Source organism: Vombatus ursinus, unplaced genomic scaffold (assembly GCF_900497805.2).
Source record: "Vombatus ursinus unplaced genomic scaffold, bare-nosed wombat genome assembly UNPS02014822.1, whole genome shotgun sequence".
In the NCBI taxonomy this organism is placed as follows: domain Eukaryota; kingdom Metazoa; phylum Chordata; class Mammalia; order Diprotodontia; family Vombatidae; genus Vombatus; species Vombatus ursinus.
In genome coordinates, this window is record NW_020954600.1 from 16,738,482 (window position 1) to 16,754,355 (window position 15,874).

Consider the following 15,874-nt stretch of genomic DNA (forward strand, 5'->3'; position numbering starts at 1 on the left):
TTCAAGGTCCCTTCCAGCTCTAAACTATGCTATTATGAATCATATTAAATGTATAATCCTTGGGGAATCTTGGGTTAGTAAGATGTCTTTTAAAAGTCTCCTCTATTGAAATCTTGCAATTCTATCTGCATATGAGCACAATTACCTATTTTCAATACAAAGTCATCATTTTTAAAATTGGTTTCTCCTGCATTCCTAGCAACTCAAGACTAATGCCTTTAATGACAATATTTTCATCCTTCTGGCCCTCCTCTGACTGGACCTGAAGGACCTGAAATTGCCACTTTGAGCCCCAACCTCAGTTTCCCTTTCACGCTATTTTTTGTGATAAATGCATAAATCTGTCTTTACCTTGGTGTTTAATTCAGTGATTTATATAGCTAAGGGGGCTGAATCTGCTCAACTTCCAAGTGAACAAGAGAATGCCTATTCCTTCAAAGCCCTCTGTGATTTAAAGGTTTATTTACTTTCTGTATTTAGCCTGGATCACTAGGTGGCGTCTTAACCCACAGAAATCAGGATCTATATTAACCACATTAGCGATGAATCAACCTCTGTGTTTTAGAAATATTCTGGAAAACACATCAAGTTATTCACAGCCCATATGAAGGCTTCCCATTGGGTGACACAGCCCTTTCTGGTGATAGAGTTATGTTCTCGATGCATTTCATCAATTTCCCAAAGAATTACTACTGGTCCACAGGATTAGATCATATCTCTTTTCCCATACCTGGGATTCCTTCTAGGCAGTATGGTGTATTGCATTTAAAAATGAAAAGGAAAACATTTTAACTTGAGGGGCCTACAAAAACAGGTTATGGGCTAGATTTGGCTCCTGGGAGGTAGTTTGAGGACCTCTGGTCTGGTGGGGAGTATGTTGGACTTGGAATCAGGGAGCGTTGGGTTCAGATCCTCTCTCTGACCCTTGCTGTGTGATTCTGGGCAAAGTACTTCACTTTCTCTGGGTCTCAGATGGCTCTAGGCCTCATGTACTAAGCTGTGTACAGGTTGGGACCCATTTTCTGAGAAATCACAGAGCCTTGATCTAACACTCCATCACTGTGTAGAAAGGGATATTTATAAAGAGGATGTTGACAAGTTTAAAAAAAGCAGACACTTCTAGTGAGTGTTCTCTGAGCAAAACTACCCAGGAAAGCAAATGTGAACTCATGGTCAAGAGCACTAGGTCACCCCTCTTCTGATAGAGTCAACCCAGTAGAGGGCAAAGATCACCAGATTGAGAATACTAATTCAAAGCCACCATTAGTAGGGAAGTCTTGGGCATATAATTTCAACTCTCTGAGCTTCAGTTTACTCATCTGTAAAATGGGTAGGAGACATAGCTTTGTTGCAGTGGATAGAGCTAACCTCAGATTTAGAAAGATGCATCTTTTAAGTGTGTGAGATGTTGGGCAAATCACTTAAGCCCTCAGGGTCCCCTCACCAAAGCTTTAAGTGGCAGAACAGTATTTGAGGAGAGAGTTTTCTCACCTAGAGTTCCCTAAACCAATAAAGTCACAAATCTGGACAAATCTGGACAAATATCAATAAATAGGTATGGATAACAACCTCTTCACAGCACACCTATTTCATAAGTTGTTTTGAGTAAAACACATTCTTCAGTGTGGGAAAGCGAGTTACAATTATTCTTTCTCATCTAAGAAATGGAGCCCATTCAGATGGAGGAGCCTGGTATGGGTTGATTTTCCCTTCCATGTTGGTGGCATGGAGCCTATGGTCTGTTCCGAGCATATCAATCTCCTAGCCCGGGGGCTTATCCTGCCTCCATGTTATAATCATTTGGCCCTCAGAGCATGTTTTCCCCCTTCAGCCACCCTCATCTCTATTACAAACAGCTTTCATTCAATGGCCGTGTGTTTTGTGAAATAACATTAGTCCTGCCCAACAGTATTTTCATAAGCTGACACTGGGCTCTTTGGTGCATTTGAATTTGACAGCCTCAGTCTAGACCAGGCAAAGGCAGACATGAGAGCCTTTAGAAGACAGACTGAAAACTTTGGAAATCATGGGGCTTCAGCCCCATCATCTACAAATCTTGTCAACTCAGCCAAAGTCATTTTTCCCCTTCCCTCACATATCCTGGTCTCCCAGGGCCTCACATAGAAGCTAGTTGTTCATCTCATCAGCCCTTTGCTTTAAAATTCTACCCAGAGCCAACAGTCTCCAGAGGGTGCCTCCCAGAAACAACCCTTCACTGTTCAGATCAAATGAAAGGCATTCAGCTCGGCTCATATTTATTGATCCCTCATCAGATACAGAGCACACCACTCTACTGAATAGATGGGCATAGTGGGAGGGCCACATGAGAGTCAAATGTAGCAACCAAAGCCTGTCATTAGGGGAGGCCTTTTCTTTTCTCTTTCCAGTCATCTCTGTGCTGTGCGGACTCTACTTGAGTCATTATCCCATCCCCTTACCACGAGACCTCTGCCCTCTGCCCCTGGATCAACCCTGGGGTTCTGACACCCTTGGACTTATCCTGCTCAGTTACAGGCCTCTGCTTCACTTAGCAGACATCCCCACAGCATGCTACCACTTGTATACCATCCACCTTTCTAGTATTCCTTTATGTGCAGCCTTGTCTATCAGAATATAAGCTCCTTGAGGGTAGGGACTGTGTTACTTGCTATATTTCTTTTTTGGCAAGGCATTCGGGGTTAAGTGACTTGCCCAGGGTCACACAGTTAGTGAGTATCATGTGTCTGAGGCCAGATTTGAACTCAGGTCCTCCTGACTCTAGGGCTGGTGTTCTATCCACTTTGTCACCTAGCTGTCCCCTCGACTTGCTTATATTTCTATCCCCAGCATTTGGCACACTTCCTGGCATGTAGTAGGTACTGAACAAATGCTTTATGTATCCAACCATCAATCAATCAATCAATCTATATATCTATGCATCCATTCATCATCTATCTATCTGTCTATGCATCCATCATCTATCTATGCATCTACCTGTCTATGCATCTATCTATCTATTTATCTGTCTATCTATCTACCTTTCCTTAGACATCTACACACCTAGGGCCATCCACAGAACTCTCAGTAGAAAGTGTTTGACATGAAGATGGCCTTTTTAAAGAAAATTCTGGGATTACACAGATGGTAAATGACAGAGTTGGGATTCAAAGCTATATATGCCAAATTCAAATCCAGCACTCACACTATGACAGAACTCCTGCTATGTGGATGATGATGATGATGATGACGATGATGGTGGTGGTGGTGGTGGTGATGATGATGATAGTAATTATAATAACTTCTATTTTATAGTACTTTAAGGTTTCCAAAACCCCATATAAACGTTATCCAATTTGACTCTCACAGCAATCTTATCCTCAGAGTAGTTAAGTGATTTTCTCAGAGTCACACAGCTAGTTAGTATGAGAATCAGGATTATAAAATCAAGTTTCTCCTGATTCCAGAGCAGGTCCTCTTTCTACCTTACCATAATCCTTCTGGTAAAATGGTGGGCCTCTGGGCTTTACCATGTGCCCTGCTGTGACATTATCTGGATCCATGGGTTTCTTCGTCTGAGGAGGAGGACAAACATTTACATGGTGCTTAGGTTTTGCAAAGAGCTTCATAGTCATTATCTCATTTGGGCATAATAACCCTGTAAGGTATGTGCTACTGTTATCCCTATTTTTACAGATGAGAATACTGAAGCTCAAGGATATTAAACAATCTGTCCCAATGAACACATCTATTAAGTGTTAAAGGAGGAATGTAAAGCTAAGTCACTAAGTCCAGAGTGCTATTTCTGTACCTCAAGAAAGTCTGATCCCTAATTAAAACTGTTTAGATGGAGAAGCACTGCATTTAATGAAAATTTATACAAATAAAAAATGCTAATAAATATCAATTGAGGGAAGAGGGTAATTTTTTGTAAGATGATAAAAACAATCACGCAATCAATAGATATTAATACAGCCAAGTGGCTTGGTGGATAGAGGGCTGGGCCTGGAGTCAGGAAGACTCATCTTTCTGAGTGGCTTCAGACAGTTAATCCTGTTTGCCTCAGTTTCCTCATCTGTAAAATGAGCTGGAGAAGGAAATGGCAAACCACTCCAGTGTCTTTGCCAAGAAAACCCCAAATAGGGTCATGAAGAGTCAAACACAACTGAAAAATGACTGAACTGGGTACTTTGCTAGACACTGGGAATACAAGTGTAACTCACAAGAAGCTTACATTCCAAAGTAATAAGTACAATTGTGTATAAAGTATTTAAATATATGATAGTTTGGGAGTGAGAGCAACAAATCTTCATTACAGCAAAATGACCAAAATTGACTGGCCTCTGAATGGAGCTTATTCAAGCATTAAGATCCCAGAGTGGAATCAAAAGGTCCTCAGTGGTGACATCTCCACAAACTCAGGCAACAACAGGTCGACAAAATAATGTCAAATAAACGGCCGAATCATTTGCTGAAATGGAGGGCTTTAGGACGGCAATTCAAGAGTAGGTCATTGCCACCAGAAATCACAAAAGTGTCATCCTTAAGTAGGGTGAACTCAATGATAAATGTAAATTATGAGAATAACATTTAGCACTCACTTAATCCATACCTAGCAAGACACGACCTCGAGAGATCACAAGCTTGCTGTCTTTTGTAGACTTTATTGTTCAGTCATTTTTCAATCATGTCTGACTTTTTGTGACCCCATGTGGGATTTTCTTGACAGAGACACTGGAGTGGTTTGCTATTTCTTTCTCCAACTCATTTTACAGATGAGGAAACTGAGGCAAACAGGGTTAAGTGACTTGCCCAGGGTCACACAGTTAGCAAATGTCTGAGGCCAGATTTGAACTCAGGAAAATGAGTCTTCCTGACTCCAGGCCCATCACTCTATCCACTGCACCACCTAGCTGCCCTTTTTATAGACTAACAGATGAAAAATGCTCATACTACAAATAAAGAGCTCAAAATATCCTGGAGACCATAGGCAATCAGCTGAACTGGAACTGAACCATTATCATAGACAAAACTGTTGCCTACACTTGCCCAGACAAAACAATAATTCAGAAAAGCTTAAGATCAATGTTTTTAATAGATGTTGCCATCCCCAATACTCTTAATCTCGGAGTTACCTTGAACAAAAGACTTGTGCAATAGAGAGATCTGGCAGATGAAATCAAGATTGTGGGGAATAGGATAATAATAGCTAGTATTTACATAGTGATTTAAAATTTGCAAACCACCTTACAGGTTTTCTCGTTTGATTCTCTTAGGCAGCCAGGAGACACAATGGATAGAGAGAGCGCTGGACTTGGAGTCAGGAAGACTCATCTTCCTGAGGTCAAATCCAGCCTTAAACACTTACTAGCTGCGTGACCCTGGGCAAGTCACTTCACCCTGTTTGCCTCAGTTTCCTCATCTGTAAAATGAGCTAGACAAGGAAATGGCAAACCACTCCAATATCTCTGCCAAGAAAACCCTAAATGCAGTCATGAAGAAATCAGACCCAACTGAACAACACTAAACATTTGCTCTTCACAACAACCCTGGGAGGTAAGTGTTTTTATTATCCACATTTTACAGAGGAGGAAACTGAGGCAAGAAAAGGTAAAGTGACCTGCTCAGAGTCACACAGCTAGAGAGTATCCATAGCCTCACAGGTCTTCCTGGTTCCAATTCTAGAACCTTAGGTTTTTGTTCCACTTAGCTGTGTCAAACATCTCTATTGATCTGTCCGATGCTAGAGTTGTATCAAGGATGCTTTCAGCAAGCCTACAAAAGAGGAACTTATATCCTAATAGTTTCATTCAACTGCAATAAGTAGTTTTCTTATTTATCCATGAAATTGATCATAGAATGTTGAATCTTTAGGAATAGTTATAGCAGAATGTGACTTGTCCCAGAACCATTTCTATCTGAACCTCTTCAAAAAAAAAAAAGAAAGAGAAGAATGAAATCATCATCATCATCGCCACCATCATCATGTCTTATATTTATTTAGCCTCTTGAGGGAGAGGGAGATGAAATTCTTTGCTTTTTAAAATTCTATGAAACTGTAAGTTGTAGAGTAGATATTGACCTGCATTGGTAAAAGTGGTTTCCCTCTAGTAGGGGAATCCAGTCCAAATATATGTCCTCCCTCTGCTACCTAAAATCCTAGAGACTTTTTAAAAGCAAAAAATCTTATGTCTCTTCACCCCCACCCCCTAAATAAAAACTATAGAAATGCAAAAAGGGAAAGTGACTTGCCCAAGTGAATAGGTCTGACATTTGTGGTTGCCTCCTTGTGGCATGAATGTGACTCTACTGAAAACAGTATCGACAGAGTTCAGTGTCAAGGTCTGGCAGATTCTACAAGGCTGAAAAAGCCTTGAAATGAAACCCAGCGATGGCTAACTTCCAAGGACCAGCCTTAGTTGAATCACCAGAATTTGGGCCATTGGGTGATAAAATACTTTTTGGCTATGATAATTCATGAAGATTTGGGAGAAGAGAGGAGAAGAAACTGGGGTGAGGGTGGGAGGTTGAAATATATTATAATCTGTGTAAACACTGGTCTTTAGCAGTATCATAACTGTTGTTGATATAATGCTTTAAAGTTTTATGTACATTGGCTGTCCATTTGAGCCTCATAACAACTCCAAGAAATAGCTGGTTATAGGTATTATTAGCCCCATTTTATAAATGGAGAAGCTAAGATTCAGAAAAGTCATATAGAAGGTATCAATGGTATGATCTGAACCCAAGTCTTCTTGACTTCAAGTTTGGCAATCTATCTACTATGCTACATTAATCAGAGCCAATGGCTAAGATTCTGATTTGGATACTGGGACCATCAGCTAGCTTGTACCTGTCCTATCTTGGAGCTACGTAAGTTTGGAAATTGGAGGATCTGGGTTCAAATCTTGATTTCTTCCCCTTGCCACCTGCGTAGCCTCGGGCAAATATTTTAACCTCTCTGAACCTTAGTTTATTCATCTGTAAAATGAGGAAACTGGAGTAGATGACCTAGAATAGCCCTTCTAGCTCTTAGATTCTCTGATTGTATGATTCTTTGAATCTGTGTTGAACAACTTTACCCATGGAGAAGAGTAAGAAAGTACTAGGCTGGGAAATCAGTTCAGCTCGATTTGGTCCAATTTGATTTACTAAGTCCATTAAACTCACAAGACTTGTGTTCCAGGCTTGCCACCACTACCTGGCTGCTTGACTTTGGGAAAGTCAGGTTCTTTATCTGTAAAGCAAGAACTTTTGACGAGTTCCTCCCTGAGATTTCAGCTACAAAATCCTGCGATTCTTCCCACTTGGCCCACAAGTTTTATGGTCAAAATCATGAAAATTTCCCATCAAGTTGGCCTGGTCCTATTTCCCAGCATCACATTTTCCCTCTTCTATGAACGGGCTAAGGGGTCTATGAAGGAAGAGCTATGCTAAGCCCTTCCTTGTACAGATTTACATAACTGGTTTCCACAATGGAGTCTTAAAGGAAAATTTAAAAAAATATATTTCCAGGCAACAAAAGAGAACTAATGACTTTATCCATGCTATCAAGAAAACTGACTTTGTAGGTACTATCAAGACAGATTGTACGGCAAATTGGTGAAGGCCACCTAGTGTGTCAAAATGTATGTACAGTAATTGAAAAGTATTGCTTGCAAACTTTCAGTATTCAGGCTATCCCTGAGCAGACAATCACATCAAGGGATAACCTGCGTCATAAAGGACGGATTCCAACCGGAATCAGGACAAATGTCATGCACGTGCCCTGAGCAGTATAGGAAGGGCATAAACTACACTAATGGTCTCCAGCAGAGTCGATGTTCCTGTTTTCTACAAGGCACAGGGACAAGAAAGGATTCTTCAGAGAGAGAGAGGAGAGAGAGAAAGAGAGGGAGATAGATAGAGAGAGAGAGAGAAGAAAGAGGAAGAGGAGGGAAGATGGAGAGAGCAGGGAGGGGAAATCTGTTCTGACGTTTCTTGTTTTTGATTTGGCTTGCTTTTTCCTGATGCCACAACTGCCCACCCAGCTACCCTACCACCATTGGAGCCCCCTCGGTTGCCCCTCAGCGTTTCCTCCAATCTTTTTTGACATTCCTCAATCCTTTTTAACTTTTTATTATTTTTGGCTTCTTTGCCCTCATGCTGTTCCTCTGTCCCAGGCTCTCTGGGATCTTTTGGCACACAAGTGCCTGAAGTCTGCTTTGACAGCCTTCCAAGGAATCTCAAGCTTCCCTTTTGGAAGAATGAGTGAAGGGTTCATAATGGCCTTTATGTATTTATTGACTTGGTTCCACTGGCTTGGGCCAGAACCTCTGGTTTGATTTGAGTCTGCAGTAGGAGTTCTTATATAGGTCATCTGGGATTTCTGCCCATCAAGTGTAGAAGAGAGTCCTGAGGCTACCGAGTGGTTCTTACCTGAGCTTGGTGATTGCTGTGATCACACCCAGCCCTCAGTGATTTCCTTCGTCTCTGAACTCCCATAGCATACATACATACAGTTGGCAAAACTTGATTTGGCTCCTTGTACCAGTCAGCTTACAAATTCCCTCAGTATCTAAGTGTCCCTCACTATGCTAAGCACTCTGGGGTATATTCAATTCAACAATTCAATTTAACAAGAATTTTTTAAAGCAGGTACTATGTACCAGGCCCTGTGATAGGCGCTAGGGGTACAAAGATAAAACATGGAACAGTTCTTGTCCTCAGGGAGCTTATATTCTACAGAGAGGGAATATAAAAGGAGTGTCCAAAAATAGGCTCTCAGGGTTAGAAAGTGCCTTGGAGGCCCTTTAGTCCAACTAGCACTTGAACAAGAATCTTCTCTCCAATGTACAAAACAAGTGATCTTCGTCTGAAGACATCTCCGGAGATTGTTTCCCAAAGTAGTTGGTGCTGCTTTGGGATAGCTCTAACAGTTAGAAAGCTCTTTGTTCATCTTCTCTATATACATAAAGCCTAAGTTTTCCTCTTTGCTACTTTAATTCACCAAACAGACTAAACTTGATTCTTTCCCTACACGACAATTCTTCAAATTACTCAGAGGGCAGCTATCGTGCCCTGACCAGGGCTTCAGAACTCCCCCAGGCTACACCTTGCCAGATGTTTCACTCATTGTTCATACGGTATGCTCTCAAAGTCTTTCCTCAGCCTGGTTGCCCTTTTTATCTATTTTGACCAAATTATCAATGTTCTCCCTGAAGTCAGGCACCCAGAACTGATCCCAGTAGTTTCAATGTGGCCTGACAGATATAGAGGAAAATGGGGCCATCACCTCCCTAGTCCTGGACACTCTGCTTCTCTTAACACAGCCTGAGAGTGAATTAACTCTTCCAGTGCACCCTCATGCTATTGACTCATTGAGCAATGCAATCCACTAAAACCCACAGATATTTTCTAAATGAACAGCCATTTAGCCTTTCTTCTTCCATATTTGACTTAGGTAATTGATTTTTTAACCCAAATGGACAATAACAGTAATAGCTATTTGTCATCTAGGTGGTACAATGGATAAAGCTGAAGACCTGGGGTCAGGAAGGTGAGTGTGTGACTAGCTGTGGACTTAATCTCTGTTGACCTGTTTTCCTTAACTGTAAAATAGGGCAGCTAGGTGGTGTAGTGGATAGAGTGCCAGACCTGGACTCAGGAAGACTCATCTTCCTGAGTGCAAATCCAGCCTCAGACACTTACTAGCTGTTTGACCCTGGATGAGTCACTAAACCCTGTTTGCCTCCATTTCCTCATCTGTAAAATGGGGATAATAATACCACCTGTCCCACAGGATTGTTGTGAGGCTCAAATGAGAGAACAGCGGTAAAGTTCTTTGCAAAACTTAAAGCCATACTTACTAGCTATGTGACCCTGGGCAAGTCACTTAACCCCATTGCCTAGCCAAAGCAAAGCAAAACAAAACAAAAAACCCCAAAACCCCCAAAACTTAAAGCTAGCATATGTAAATGCTAGCTATTAATCTGTTGAAGATAGGTAGACTAGCTTGGAGGGAGAGGACAACAGAGGCTAAATGACCAGTTAGAATGTCTTTTCATCATTTTAGCTCTGAGCCTTGGTCCACGTAAAAGGAAGGAACACCTAAAGTAGTAGTGATGGAAATGGCCAGTTGGGAAGAAGCCATATGTCCTTTGGACAAGGCATTGTAGTTGTATTAGAAATCAACAGCAGGGAAATAAACATACCCCTGGGAATACAGAGAAGTCCTCATCAGGAAGTTTCAGATATGCAACAAATAGTCATTCTTGTTCAGTTGTTTCAGTCATATCTGATTCTTAGTGATCCCATTTGGGGTTTTCTTTAGTAAAGGTATTAGAATGGTTTTTGCCATTTCCTTCTCCAGCTTATTTGACAGATGAGGAAACTGAGGCAAACAGCATTAGCCCAGGGTCACAGAACTAGGAAGTGTCTGAGGCTGGATTTGAGCTCAGGTCTTCCTGACTCCAGGCCCAGGCCCCTATCCACTGCGCCTTCTAGCTGCTGCTATTGGCTAATTTCCCCTTCATATCTTCTCTGTGTGAATCTATTTGCCAGTCCAGACAGCTATGAAAAATGGTGCTTCTGTGACCACCATGAAAATATATGTAGGACACACTCAAGGGGCATCTTCTGTGGGGGAGAAAAAAGTGCTATGGTGAGTCACAAAGATCTTACACAAAATGAAAGGAACCAAGGATCACCACAACGACCTTTGTGTTAGGAACCCTTTTCTAGAACCACACAAGACACTGCAAATGAAGCCAATCTAGTTTAGTTAACAGCAATGACTTATGGCCACCATGGCCCATCCTAAAATAATCCATAGTTATTGACCATCCCCCAAACCTCAGATTGGCCACTAGGGGCTTCCAAGAATCCATTCTGTGGCCAGTTGGCTCCAAGTCTTCACAGAACCAAGGTCATCATTGTGAACAACCAGGTGCTATGCAAGAAAAGACTGGTGCTTCAGGAACTCAACATTACTTGAAGAAGATAAGAGAAGCACAGATTTCTATGAAACAAGGAAGTACTTCATGGCAAAGTGAATAGAGGGTTAGACTGTGCATTAGAAAGATGTGAATTCAAATTCTACTAACACTTAATAGCTATGAGATCATGAGTAAAGCACTTACCTCCTCAGAGACTATGATTATTATGAAGATCAAAAGAGATAATGTTTAAATAGAGCTTTGCAAATCTTAAAGTACTACATAAACACCAGCTCTTATTATGATTATCATCATTTTTATTAGGCAAGTCTCTTATGAGAGATCAAGGCAATGAGTATTGGTTTAGAGCAATGAGGGATTACTTCCAACTGAGGATGGAAATCATGCCTTATACTTTGCTAATGTCCCATGATGAGCCAAGTTCAAAGTTTAGCACATGCTAGCAGGCTGTAAATAAATACTTGTTGACTTGAAAAAAAATACTTGTTGACTGAAAATAAATTCTGGGGAAACAGAGACACATAGACAGGAACTGATGCAAAGTGAAGTAAGCAGAGTCAAGTAAACAGTATACACAGTAATTTCAACAATGTAAACAAAACAATAATAAAACAATTGAAAATGAATGTTGCAAAATTACAAAGAACAAACAAAGAGACACAGAAGACACCTCCCCCTACTCCTCCACAGAAGCCGGGTTGGGGTTCTCCAGGTGTGGAACATTGCAGATAATGTCAGATTTTTCTCCATTTATTGATTATTTTGTTGAATTGATTTCTCTTCCTCTTTTCATTCTTTTTTAAAATTGTTTGTCATATAGGATGGCTCGCTGGAAGGGTGAGGGAGATGGATATATGGGAAATGTAGGTGATGTAAAACAAGGATGTTGATAAAAATCTATTTTAAAAAAAAGAACATAAATTCTGGACAAAACAAGGAAATATAATACTAGCTCAAATTGGCAGAGTGCTTTAAGGTTTACAAAGTACTGACCTAACCATAGGGGTCCAAAGTCAATTTTGTAAACATTATCCTCATTTTATAGATAAATGAACTGGGGCTCAGAGAGTGACTTACCAACGTCACATAAACAAATATGTATCAGAGCCCATATGCAAACTCCAAGTTGAGTGTTTTGTCCACAATATCCCACTTCCTCCCAAGACATGCAGTAAGAGATAAATGAAAGTTTCTATCAGAGAAGTTTCTAAACATCAAACTTCCCATCAAGACCATTTGGCCAGGGCTCCCTTTTAAATGAAATTATCCATTCACCTCTGGAGCATAGTGAGATGATTCTTGGTTCCATGCATCAGTAGGGTTTAGGGTTTCTTCTGGATGGGTTTTGCTTTTGTTTTTCTGTGCCCCCCCATATATGTACCCAGCCAGAGAGATGAATATGGTGGAGTGAGTTGAGCTTTGGTCAGGGGTTTTAAAATCTAGAGGACCTAACAGCAGGCCTGTCCTTCAGTAGAGTGGAAACAATTAAGTTTAGCATCTAGCTAGCAAAAAATAATTAGTTAAAACAGTAACCCACCAGATGGTGGCTTGCTCCCTCTGAAAGCCACCCCTCCAGTGAGGGCCTCTGCAGCTTGGCTATCCCCTACTCTTCATCCTCTCCCATCCCCCTCACCACCATGGTAGTAGGTCTCAGGCTTTCCCCAGAACTAAATTGAAAATGCATTGTGTGGTACACACCATAGGCAAATTTTGTGGTTTGTCCCAAGGGGAGAAATGCTCATTACAGCTCTTCAATCAACCCACTTCTATTCTGCTTTGGAAAAAAAAAAAGTTTCCTGATTTCCAGATTTTTGAATCTTTCTGAGTGTGGCCTCTTTAATTAAAGCTCCTACAACCTTGAAATCGGCGAGCATCTGGGGGCACTGGGCACTCGTCAGTGGCTCAGCCTGTTGTTTTTGTTTCTTGCGCATTCAAAGTGTCACTGGGGGCCAGCTTTTGGCATGTGCCACCTTCTCTGTCTGTGGCTTCTCCTCTCTCCAAGCCCTGTTGCAGCCCATCAGTCAGTCCAGCAAAATTAAGCTCAGAGAAGCTTATCTCTTCCAAGGGCACATGCTCTTATTATTGAAGCAGACAGTGGCAACGTCGAGAAATCCCTCCGTTGGGAGGATTGCTGTGGGATGAACATCTTTCCAGCTCAATAGGCATTTGTAGTGTCTCTGCGTGTATAATTTCCAGGACAGAAAGAACAGCTGTATCACGTGTGATAAGTGCCCTGATCTCTGAGCTCCAGAGAGACCTTCTTAATGCGTAGTTTATGATCTTTCCCCCAAAACTCATCCCTCTCTCAAACGTCCTGATTTCTGTCAAAGGCGCACTGTTCTTTGGTGTCCCAGGATCATAACCTCGGCGTCATCCTTGACTGGTCCCTCCCAATCAGCTCACATATTTAACCACTCGCTACATCTTGTCATTTTGACCTCTCCATTATCTCTCACATCCAGTTTCTTCTCTCTACTCACATGGCCACACCAGGGTCTCATCATCTTTCTCACCTAGCTTATTGCAACAGACTCTTCATTGGTCTTCCTGCCACAATTTTCTCTCCACTCCAGCCCATCCCCCAGATGTAAGCCAAAGTAATTTTCTGATCATGTCACTCCCCTACTCAAAAACATTCCAGCGGCTCCCTATTCGATCGTAAAACGTGGGAGGCAGATGTAAGATAATGCTGAAAAGACAGGTTTCAAAGACCCCTTCACTATCCTATCTCCAACCTGTCTTTAGTCTCCTTGTATATTATTCCACCTCCTATTTTCTGTGCTAGAACTAAAATGACCTTTTTTCTGTTTCTCCTACACAGCATCTCATCTCTTGTCTCCAAGTCTTTGCTCTGACTGGCTGCCCCCCACACCTAAAACGCATCCCTTCCTCACCGCTGCCTCATAGAAACTTTCTTTTTCTCCAAGACACAGCTCAAGCACCATGTTCGCCATGAAGCTATTTCCAGGCCCCCAACTGCTACTCCCCTCTTCCCAAATACCATTGCATTGAGCGTGTGTATTTATTCCCTTTGTATTTATTCTTTACATGCTTATAGCTTGTCTTTGCCATTAGAATATAACCTTCCTGAGGGTAGAGATTGTTTGATTCTTTGTATTCCCAGTACCTGGCCCAGTGCCGGACCTGACACTTAAAGTCTTTTCAGTTGGATTGATTGATTGAGAAGGGAGAGAAGGAGCTGGAGAACATAGATGATTGGTTGACTGGGGCTCAGTTATTTCTGGGCAGTCATGTTGGGTGAGTTCACAGGTAAGTCATTTCTTGCCTCCCATTTCCTTACCCATTTCTGGGCAGCTGGGTAAAAGAAGCTGGGGAGAAAGAATTGATGTCTATGTAACACTGACCCCTCTGACACTCACTGCCTGGAAGGCCAGGTGGGTTAAATGTCACCCCTCCCCCTCAGGTATCCTTAAAGGGAGTTGGGGGAGGGTCTAGGCTCTCTGCAAATGGCCCCAGCCCCTCCAAGATTGTGTTCCCCGAAATGTGAAGTGGGGAGTTGTCTGCCCTCAAGTTCCATTTAGCCACTAACGGTTGACTTAGCTTTTATAAAGGAATATTTACTTCAAAAGGTAGAATCACAAATATATGGACATATTCTCCCAATATATGGGAGGCATAATCCCTCTTCTGCCTTTTACCAGTGGAGAGGGAAAGGGGATTAGGTCCATAGCTAAGCTTGGTTCCTGTAGAGTCAGTCCCAGTTTCAAGTTCAAAACTCACTTTGGGCTCAAGTCACAGGGTTCTTGGCTATTCTCAGCGCCTCTCTACCCGGCCCAGGCCACCTGGAATTCTGGCTCCAAGGTCATCATGACTCTAACTCCTGAGTCGGTGAGGATTACTGTTGGCACCTGAAACAGAGAAAGACAAATGAGAGGCCAAAAGCAAAATCCCCTGGTCCTGATTCTCCAAGCCTACTTCTCAGAACCACGGAGCCAAGAAAGTCCTTTCCCTCCCCACAGTTCAGTTCATGATGCCCATGCTATGGGTGAAGTGGGATCTTCACCCTCTGGTTGCAATGGAAGGAATATTTGGAAAAAAGAGAGACTGTCCTAGCCTGGCCAGTTTTAAAGACTCTGGCCTTTCTGGCTAGACAACCAGTCAGAGGAGGCTACCCTTACCCACCATGTGGTAGGGGGCAGAGAGAGCCTCTGCGTTAAGCCATCTGGGCATGCCCACCTAAGTCCTATTATAACTTGCTGGCAAAGTTTGCAAAATGGGTGTGCTTTCCCGGCTAAGGTGGTCGATGAATCGTTCAGACACACAGCCACCTAAGCTGGGAAGGTCCTTAGAGACTACCCTATCCAATCTTTCTCATTTTGTTTCATTCTTTCAACTTGCACCAAGCACAGTGCCTGGCACAAAGAAAATCCTTAATAATACTTGCTGACTGATTGACTTTACAGAAGAGGAAGCTCAGACCCGAAAAAGGGAAATGGTTTGAATAGGTCTAAAAGTAAGCTCTCAGAAAGCAAAGCTGGAACCCAAGTGTCCTAACCCCCACACCAGGGCTTTTCCTACCAAAACATGTTATCTTCTTTTGCAAAAAAAAAAAAAAAAAAAAAAAAAGGTTAACGGCTATAGTCCCTGAGCTTAGCATTTCCTGATCAGGAAGGGTTAAGTGAGTTCTATTGTGATCATGCCTGTCTCTTCTTCCCTTGTGACAAGCCTTGTCCCTTTTTTTTTTTCCTCTTTGATGGATGGTTTCTTCATTCAAGGATTTTTCCATTGTTATAAGTTAAATCGTTTCTTAAAAGTGAGTGTAATACCCCTGCTTAGGAAATCGATGGGAAGGAAAGTGTGGCCTGCTATCCCATGGATTCTTTTTCTCTAAAAAGCATAAGAAACATGTGTTTTATAAATTAACACAGTTCAAAACAGTCTGACAGTTTCTTTTCTCTCTCTCTCTCTCTCTCTCTCTCTCTCTCTCTCTCTCTCTCTCT

General features: G+C 41.9%; 1 protein-coding gene across 1 annotated transcript in view; it reads left to right on the forward strand.

Annotated features, from left to right (window-relative positions):
- Positions 1 to 13,055, forward strand: part of DCDC1 (doublecortin domain containing 1) — a 108,472-nt gene extending 95,417 nt beyond the window's left edge. Inside the window, exon 17 of the mRNA XM_027837756.1 lies at positions 12,851 to 13,055. Within this exon, the coding sequence (XP_027693557.1) occupies positions 12,851 to 13,055 (205 nt within the window). The remainder of the gene's footprint in view (positions 1 to 12,850) is intronic.
- Positions 13,056 to 15,874: the final 2,819 nt, after the last annotated feature.